This window comes from Rhincodon typus, chromosome 1 (genome assembly GCF_021869965.1).
Source record: "Rhincodon typus isolate 14 chromosome 1, sRhiTyp1.1, whole genome shotgun sequence".
NCBI lineage: Eukaryota > Metazoa > Chordata > Chondrichthyes > Orectolobiformes > Rhincodontidae > Rhincodon > Rhincodon typus.
In genome coordinates, this window is record NC_063332.1 from 135,822,366 (window position 1) to 135,832,707 (window position 10,342).

General features: G+C 46.6%; 1 protein-coding gene across 1 annotated transcript; it reads right to left on the reverse strand.

Annotated features, from left to right (window-relative positions):
* Positions 1-1,138: 1,138 nt before the first annotated feature.
* LOC109925543 lies at positions 1,139-6,291 on the reverse strand. The gene is given in 4 exon segments (XM_048607560.1): positions 1,139-1,384; positions 3,003-3,285; positions 3,287-4,731; positions 6,247-6,291. Coding segments are annotated over 4 exon segments (2,019 nt in total).
* Between the last annotated feature and the right edge of the window lie 4,051 nt (positions 6,292-10,342).

The window sequence follows — 10,342 nt, forward strand, 5'->3', positions numbered from 1 at the left end:
TGCAGTGGATAGGATCCCCAGAATCCTCCCAGTAGCCACCCTAGCCAGTCATCTCCTTTCTTAGGACCTTGTCTGACACCTTCCAATTGTTTCTTAATAGACTGGATGGCGTGGGTTTTGTTGTATGATTCGTCCGTAATATGGGTGATGCATTTGTCTCCTACTATTGTACAAACTACCCCCTGTTGGGCCAATTGATAATCCACTGCATATCTAGTCTGTTGTGCGTAGAGCCTTAACTCTGCCAATTCCCGATTAACCGCTTCCAGTCCCCTCACTGTACTGTTTCCCAGGATAGTTAACCCACAAATGAGGTAATTCCGGTTCTTCGCTGCTATTACTCCCACCGCTCCTCCGAGGGACAGTGCCCCCAGGAACCTGTAGCCAAGGGAAAATCCCAGAGTTACTGGGTCCTTCCAATCCTCACTAAATTCCTCACTAATAGCTCGGGTAACTATTCTGCAGAGGGTGTGTGCTTTCTGTGGGCATGGGACAATAAGTGGTCCTATTGTCCATACAGCGAATAGGACGGGGAGAGCCGGGGTGGTCGTAGTAAAGGTCCCGTTGAGAAGGAACGCAAACCCTCTTTTGGCCCGGTAGTATTTGACCGCTTTGTTATTGGCACTCATGAACTGTTTATATCTCCAGTTTCTTTCATGGCCGGAATTCCCTCCGGATCCAATCAGTTGGTAATCGTAAAAAGTATATGACCAAAAGGCAGAGCTGACATGGGTTCCGTTACAATGCCCACAAATGAACTGTCTTCCTGCAGTAACATTTAAGCACCTTTCCTCATCACAGGTGCAGGTGAATATTCCATTGCTCACCTGGCAATGTCTGCGGGCACATTGTCATTGGGCACAAGAGGCATTCGTGGGGACCAAAGCGTATGCACAACCCCATCCCCGTCCTGAGAAGCAAAGTGGATAGCTCATGGGATCAGAGCAAATCCTACCATTTCTTCCCTGGGTTCCTGTGCAGCTATGGGACTGAGATCTATCTGAATTTATCAGCTCTACGCACCGTCCTGATGTCCCCCTTCTGAGCCTCCCGCTTTGACCCAGACAGGGGGCATCTGAAGTATCTGTGGTGTATAGGTTGAGGGGGGTCATGATACTGCAGAGTGCGAGTGTAGTCTTTAGGCCATCTGAGGGTCCCATTGTTTACAGTCACTTAGGTGGATCCAGCGATTCTGCCCTTTGACTTTAAGCGCATTCAGAGTTTGGAGAAGTATTTGGAATGGTCCTTTCCACCTGTGTCCGAGCTTGGGGCGATCCCAGTCTTTGATCAGCACGAGGTCTCCCGTTTGTAGTCTGGGGGGTTCATTCTGGTCGTCTGAGCTCTGATCCGTCGCTTGTGATGGTGGTCCGAAGGCATACTTTACCTGTGAATGAAGAAACTTTAGAGACGATGTTAGCTGCTGAAAGTATCTTTGCATTTCCTGTCCCATAATATTTAAGTGTACGTGGGCAGGTGGGTCTGTGTCAGCATCCCAAGGGGTCCTACTAGGTCGGCCATAAATTATTTCTGCGGCCGAGAGTCCAGTAGTGAAGTGGGGTGTTATTCTCATGTGGTACAGAGCTAAAGGCAAAACCTTTAGCCAGTTAAGGCCGGTTTCGGATGTTAGCTTAGTCAATTTAGCTTTGAGAGTTCCGTTAGCTCTTTCCACTATCCCTGCCGCCTGGGGGTGGTAGGCACAGTGGAATTGTTGTTGGATGTGTAACACCTCACATAGTTCTTTCTTGACTTTTCCTACAAAGTGGGGGCCATTGTCTGAACTAATCTGTCAAGGCACTCCAAACCTTGGTACGATCTCTGTCAGTAGTAATTTTACCACCGTTGAGGCTTTATTATTAATGGTTGGAAAGGCTTCAATCCATCTGCTAAGTACATCAACAATAACAAGACAATACTTATAGCAATGTACACGCGGCAATTCAATGAAATCAAGCTGAATACACTCAAATGGGCCACCTGGCAAGGGTGTTTTCCCTGTTACCCACCGCATTCCTCGGCCGGCATTATTTTGCTGACATGTCAGACATGACCTGACACGCTTCTGGGCTGCCTCAGCCAATCGGGGGTGCCACCAGGTACATAACATGATATTACTCATTCCCTCCTTGCCAAGGTGGGTATCAGTATGAAGACAGTCAATAAGCATTGGTAACAAAGCATCAGGTATACACACTTGGCCAACTGGAGTGATCCAGAGACCTCTTGATGCAGAGTGCGAACACCCATGCGTGGGTCTTCCATATTTCTTTTTCTGAGTCGGGGGTATCCCCCTGTAAACGCTGCACAATGACAATGTCTGGTATGCCCGTTGTTTTCCAGGCAGGTGAGCGATTTAACACCTGCCGGTTCATAGAGGACACAATAGAATTGCGTGCTGTTGAGGCGTCTTTGGCAGCTCGATCAGCTCTGGCATTGCCTTTGCTGATATCCGTATTGTCCATTACATGGGCCATTTGATTATGGCCAATTGCTTGGGGAGGAGGATGGCTTTGAGGAGATTTTGGACGTATAGTGAGTTCTGAATAGGTGTCCCTGAGGAGGTCAGAAATCCGCGCTGCGACCATAGCTGGCCGAACTCATGGGCCACGCCAAAGGCGTATCGTGAGTCCGTGTATATATTTACCGATTTTCCTGTAGCCAGGGTACAAGCCCGTGTTAAAGCAAAGAGCTCTGCTTTCTGAGCAGATACCGGAGGATCGAAGGAGGCTGATTCTAAAGTGATTGTGTGGTTCACAATTGCGTATCCTGAAAGGGGAACTCCTAAAGGTGATATCGAAGAGCTACCATCCACGAGGAGGGTAAGATCTGGTGTGGGTAATGGGGCGTCTGAAAGGTCCGATCGAGGGGAGGTTAAGAAGTGGTTGCGCAAAAGGCAATCATGGGGGGGGTTCTAGCAGCTCTTCTGGTGGGGTATCCAGGAAGGTCACTGGGTTGACAGTTGAGCAGTAGGAGAAAGTCAGAAGGGGGTTATTAAGAAGAGCTACCTCATAGCAACTTAGTCGTGCCTGTGTAAGATGTTGGGTCTGATGGGAAGTCAGGAGGGCTACAATAGCATGTGACGAATAGACCATCAGGGGTTGCTGGAGAGTAATATTGGAAGCGGCCGTTACAAGGGAGTAGATAGCGGGACGAATTTGTGAGCAAGGTGGGAGACCCATGGCTACAGGGTCAAGACGAGTCGAGTAGTAGGCCACTGGTCTCCTGCAACCCCCGTGGGTTTGGGTTAAAACAGCGGTTGCACAGTCCTCTAGGATACTGGCATACAACGGCCGTTTTTAACTCAGTGAAGGCTGACCTTTGCTCTTCCGATAGGCTGAAGATCTTTGGAGCCTTGCTTGAGGCCAAAGAGGTTAACTGCTTGGTGAGTAATGTTACGTTAGGGAGCCACTGTCGGCAGTAGTTAACTAAGCCTAAGAAGGCACGCATTTGCTTGGGGCTAGTGGGCAGAGGGGTCGCTAGGATGGGTGCGATACGTTCCGGGGTTAATTGCCTATCAGAAGTACTGAGCAAAGTTCCCAGGAATTTGACTTGGCGCTGAACCTTGGTGTGCGGTATGACATACCCCCAAGAATGGAGACCGTTCAGGAGACGGTTGGTATCTGCAATGTTAGCAGATTCCGAAGAGCTAGCTAGGAGCAAGTCATCAACATATTGGACAATGGTAGAGCCGTAAAGGAGCCAAAGCTCTGAAAGCTGCCGGTGCAATACCTGGGAGAATAAGGTGGGCGAATGGACAAATCCCTGAGGGAGGCGCGTCCAAGTGTACTGCTGGCCCTTGAAGGTAAAGGCAAACAAATATTGGGAATCTGCTGCTAGAGGGATAGCAAAGAAAGCATGCTGTAAGTCAACTAGGGTGAAAACACAGGCATTGGCGGGGATGCTGCTAAGAATCGTCGCAGGATTCGGCACAACCGGGTGTAAAGGCTGGACTATTTTGTTGATCTGCCTGAGATCCTGCACTAATCTCCATTCCGGGTATCCTGGTTTTGGCACAGGTAGAATGGGGGTATTGCAGGGCGATTGGCAGGGAACTAGAACGCCTTGCTGGAGGAACGACTCAATCAAGGGTGTTATCCCTTCTACTGCCTCTGGCCTTAGGGGGTACTGAGGTATTGAAGGCAGTTTCGTTCCTGGTATAATCTGGATCTTTATAGGCTCCACGGGGGTGCATCCTACTTCATGTTTAGAGATCGACCAGAGATCGGGAAAGGGTTCTTCCGAAGGGTCGTGTTGGGGTTGATGGTGGCAGAGTGGGCCCATTACAGTGAAAGGGCTAGAATAATAAGTTAAGCTCCCCTCGGTCAGTTGTTGGGGCATATCAGTGACACTGGGGTCTGACTGCTGCTGTAAGCGGTGAGCTAAGAATCCCAGGGTCTTTGCTTTATATCCCTTCTTCACAGACAAGGTGATATGGGGAGAAACTAAACCTGGTTGGTGCCAGAGGTGGACGGGAACGTCCACCAAGAAGGCTGATCCCTCCTTACCTTCAATGTGTCCTGTAATGGTATCAGTGACAGTCGACCCTAGAAAGGGAGCAAAGGCGGCTAACAGCTCAGTGGAAGCTCCAGTGGAGTCATAACAAAGGGTTACATGGAAATTAGGGGCCTGCAGAGGAGGAGTAAAATCCTCCGGCCTCAAATCGACAGCCCACCATTGGGGAGAGCAATAAATCCAAAATTGTCTCTTTGTGATATTATTTTTAATGGTGATACCCTTAAGACAAAGAATTTCGACTCAGAGGGAACACAACAAACCTCTTCCTGCCAGATTAATCCCTAAATCAGGGGTCTGGGCGAACTGGACAGTGCAGGTCTGGGGGCCGAATTGGACAGTTAGTGGTTCAGTCAGGGGGTATGGTCTCTCCTGCCCAGTTAGACCGCTAAGGTTCATGGAGACGGGTGAGAGCTTAAACCCATGCTGGCGTAGACAGGAGGTTTCAAGAGTTGAAGCTGTGGCTCCGGTATCAATCAACGGTCAGGCATACTATTGGCTCATCCTCAGGGTCCTTAGTCAATATGGGGAAATTCAGAAGGGAGGATAGTCAGGCTGAGAAAGGGTTGCTGGTAGAGAAAGGTTGTCTCCTGCCCTGGGGTCTATTTTGTTGCTGTATCTGCGGACAGTCTCACTGCCAATGATCCCTGCCGCCACATTTAAAACAGCTCTGTGTTGACTTTGGTGTTGGCAACCGGGACGGACTACTATGGGAGACAACAAGGTGCAGGGCTGGATGAACACAGCAGGCCAAGCAGCATCATAGGAGCAGAGCTACTATGGGGCGGGTAGATGTTATGGTTACGGAAAGGGAGGGAAGGGGCATAGGATGGCCCATAAAGAGGTGCACTGGGACCATTTGGGTGAGTGGTATACCCATGGCCATATCTATCGACCCATCCCGGGACGCAATACTGGGGTTCCATTTGATGGCCTCTGAGGGCGTCAGGGTCTATAACAGGAGTATCTGAGCCCCTGTGACGGGACTGATGAGGAGGACGCTGTACCATTTCATATTTGACCTTCGTTGGTTTAGACTCTTTATTGCTATTCCAGTAATAAGTAAGCGTCCTTCTCATTTGCAGGTGGGTGTTATCCGGCCAATCCATATTGTTGGTCCTAATAGCGGTGGCAACCTTTTCTGGAATACACTGTAACAGTAGGGCATTAAATTGAGGTGAAGGGTTTCCTGCATTATAAGCAGTGTCACCTGCATAGGTGGCGATGTGGAGCAGAACTGATCCCAGAAATTTGAACCCTCCTCTCCCTGCTCTGGGAGGCATTCCAAAACTTTAGTTATATCCACCGGTTGTTGCAGGGTCCTTTGAAGAGCCCCCCTGATTGCTTGGATTTGGGCCCCTGGCTGGGGAACTGCCCCAGCAAAGGCCACCCAATCATCATGTCCCAAATGGACCTTCCATCTAGATCCCTCACTGGCCATACAGCACAGACAGAAAAGATCCTGAGGCGTGGCCTGATACATTTGGATCGTTCCTATAATGTAATCAATAAAATCCTCCAGGCTTGTTTTTCGGTTTGGGGCTTGGGACATGATTAAGCACATCTCTTGGGGTTTCGAAGATGTGTAAACCTGCATGGTGGCCTGGCCTCCCTGTCCAGGATTTGGGTTAGGGACTGTCCGCGTAGGGAACTGTCTTTGTCTGCGTTCATGGGAACCCTTTCCCTTTCTTCTTTGGTAAGAATTACTGGAATCGACCGGTCCCTCTATAACCTCACCGGACCATTGTTCGTCTTCAGGGTCGTAATGTTGAGGCTCGTCATGTCCCCTACTACTGTCTGTGTCAGTATTATAGGATAGATTGTTCTGTCCCCTATGTGTCTGAAAAGGGTTAGTCTCTTGCCTTTTCTGGGTTCTTGATCGGGTTCTGAAAGCGACCGGATCGGTGAAACCTTCCGAAGTCTGGTTCTGGTCAGCGGGGTGGGTAACATTTAAATTCCACAGAATACATGGTGCTAGTAAATCTATTCAAAAACACCATGGAATCATTTAAAAAATACAACAGAAAGAGCATGTTGAAACTCCGATTTTTTTCCCTCTTGATGTAGTGGAATGAACTCTGACCTGCTGTCTTGCCTTTAATTGTGAAAACATGTATATTTCAAACCCTTTTCAGCAGCACTTGTTAGATTCCCTTTTAGGAGATTCCTTCGCACTTGATACAAATGCAATACGCCAACTTCTGTGAATAGCCACAGTTTATTTAAGCAAGTACAAGCTTTGGAGGATCACTTAACAATCTTCACAGGGCTGGCGGAGCCGCGTGAAGTGATGCTGTCTAATAAGCGAACCATCCTCCCTTTATATAGGATTTTACATCACAGTCAGTCATGTATGCAAGATACAATTTTTTACTCCCCCATAGTCACATGCCTAGCAACAGTGATAGTACGTAACTTAATCATCTAACAGTAAAACAAAGGTCAGCCGCCCAAAAACAATGTGTAAAACTAGATAATTCCTTATTCTTTTAGCCTTAATTCAACATTTACAGAGAGCAGAGTATAATTAGATTACCACCTTTTGTCTGCAAGACCCCAGGGGCGCCCACGAAGCACCTAATTTCTTACATGTCAGCAGAACAGATATTAACACTTTAACATTTCAAAAACTCCACACGGACAGTTGCCTGAGGGCGGAATTGAACCCAGGTCCCTAGCACTAGGAGGCAGCAGTGCTAACTACTGAGCCACCATGCCACCCCTGACAAATGCTGCCAGACCCGAGTTTCTCCAGCTCTCTGTTTCTGTTTCAAAATTCCACCAGCCGGAGTGTTTTGCTTTTATTGGCCTGAATATCTCTTTGGGTTTCGGTATAGTAATTTTGAGATCCATGTGGCACTGGGCCCTTCTTTAGAAGCTAATCTATGCACTCGCTCACATCCCTCAATCCACTTAAATGTGCCTGAATCCGAAGGAGAACTAGCACCAAGTTGAACAGAATAAGAAAGAAGTGGCTCTGAGGAAAACTAATATTTTCTCTTTCAGAATAAAAATACTGCCAGTAAACGAATGTCATTAAAACAACTTCTTTAAAGATAAAAGCCTTGGATAGAAATGGCTCTGAGATTGCATGACACCTACTGCTCTAAGTACTCAATGTTCAGAAATGTTTCTCCCTAGAATGGGTGATGCTTGCAAAGTATTCCTACAATATGTTCCTAAGAAGGGACAAATTAAGCAATAAATAAACACTTGCACACAAAAATTATATTTAAATTCCATGGCTATTTATGTCAGAGGTAAAATGGGTCCCAATATCTTTGGAATTCTGAGATTTCAAAAAAAAGGTAATGGATTACAGTTATTGGAATTCTGCACAAGGGGGGGAGAAGAAGTACATGTTTATTTCAGGGTTATGTAACCTATAACTGTCATCAGTCTGTGACTGGGATGCAATTCTTCCCATCTCCTGGAAATTGTAGCTTATGTTTTCAGTAGAACCGCTAGCATTCTTCTAGGCTAGATGTAACTCTGTCAGATAACACACAGAAACCATGTAATGGGATTGATCAGAATCTGCTTCAGTCTAAACCATCCTGTCCATCCACTGTTTTGTAATTAAGCACATTTGTTCCAAATAACTTGTCAATCTAGTTCATAAAAATGTTATTTGGACAGCTTTTTTCATAGGTGAACAGATAAGGGCATAATGTTTTAGCTTGGCTTAATAGTGGTATACATCATCTTTAGGTCCCAAGAAAGAAGATTTAAAGCTTCCTTATCTTGTAAACTTTACAGGCAGGTTAACCAAGGAGGTGCTTCATGAGACAGTGGGCAGAATCTTAAATTGCAAAAGCACATGATGATGTCTGAAAAGCCGGTGGGCTGTGGGGGTGTGGGTGCTCGATTTCAAGGGCTAAAATTCACAGTCCCTAAATGCTGGTGTGTGTGAAAAGCTGACATAATTCTAATCATTTGCAATGTAAGTACTTTGGCTACAAGACTAGGTCAGTAGTTGGGAATTCTGTGTCATATAACTCACCTTCTGGCTCCATAAAGCCTGTCCACTATTTAAGAATCACATGTCAGGAGTGTGATGAAAGGCTGTCCACTTAGCTAAATGAGTGTTGCTCCAATTATGAGAAGCTCAACTTCATCCAGGATAAAGCAGACTGTTTGATTGGCATTCCATTCACCATTTTAAACATTCACGCCCTGTACCATTGACCCAGTGGCCACAGTAGGTACCATCTGTAAGATGCACTGTAGCAACTCATTAAGAGGCTTATGACAACACCTTCCAAATTCATCACTTCTACCATCTAGAAAGACAAGGCAGCAGATACATGGGAACACCACCACTTGCAAGTTCCCCTCCAACTACCAAACTATTCTGGGAACAATATCTTCCAATGGTCCCCAGCATTACAGATGCCAGTCTTTAGCCAATTCAATTCACTCCATGTGATATCAAGAAACAGTTGAAGGCATTGGGCCCAGACCCTATTTTGGCCACAGAACTAAAGACTTGTGTTTCAGGACTTGCTGTTCCCCTAGCCAAGTTGTTCCATTGCAGTTACACCACTGGCATCTACCCAACATTGTGGAATATTGCCTAGGTATGTCCTGTACACAAAGGGCAGGACAAATCTAATCCTGCCAACTACAGCCCCATCGGTGTATTCTCAATTATCGGTAAAGTGATGGAAAATGTCATCAACAGTGCTATCAAGCAACGCCTGCTCAACAATAACCTGCTCGGTGATGCCCATTTTGGGTTCCACCAGGGTCACTCAGCTCTTGACCTCATTAAATCCTTGACTCAAACATGGACAAAAGAGCTGAATTCCGGAGGTGAGGTGAGAGTGACATCCCTTGACATCAAGGCCACATTCAAACAAGTTTGGCATCAAGGATCCATAGCAGTACTGGAATCAATGGATATCGGGGACAAACTCCAAGACATCTCTGCAGGAGTTCCCCAGGGTAGTGTGCTAGCCCAACCATCTTCAGCTGATTAATTAATGAACCTTCCCTCCAAACCTAAGGTCAGAAGTGGGAATATTCACTGATGTTCAGCACTGTTCGTGATTCCTCTTATACTGAAGCAGTCTAGGTTCAAATACAACAAGGTCTGGACAATATCCAGGCTTGGCCTGATGAGTGGCAAGTAACATTTGAGCCACACAAATGCCAGACAATGACCATGTCCTATAAGAGATAAACTAAACCCCTCTGCTTGATGAAAACCAAAAGAACTGCAGATGCTGTAAATCAGGAACAAAAACAAAGCTGCTGGAAGAGCTCAGCAGGTCTGGCAGCATCTGAGAAGGTAAAAACAGAGTTAACATTTCGCGTCCGGAAGTTCTGAGGACCTGAAATGTTAACTCTGTTTTTCCCTTCTCAGATGATGCCACACTTGCTGAATTCTTCCAGCAACTTTGTTTTTGTCCACTCTGCTTGATATTCACTGGTGTTAACATCACTGAACACCCTACTATCAAAATGTTTAGGGTTTCCATTGACCAGAAACTCAACTGGACTCATCACGCAAGCACATTGGCCACAAGAGCAAGTCCGGGGCCAGGAATACTGCAACGAGTAACTCATCTCCTGATTACCCAAAGCCTATCCTCCATCTACAAGGCACAAGTCAGGAATGTGATGGAATACTCCTCATTTGCCTGGATGGGTGCAGTTCCAACAACACTCAAGAAGTTTGACACCATCCAGGACAAAGCAGTCCACTTGATTGACACCGCATCCACAAGCATCCATTCCCTCCACCAACTACCTTCAGTAGCAGCATGTACCATCTGGAAGATGCAATGCAGAAATTCACCAAAGATCCTTAGACAGCACTTTTGAAACC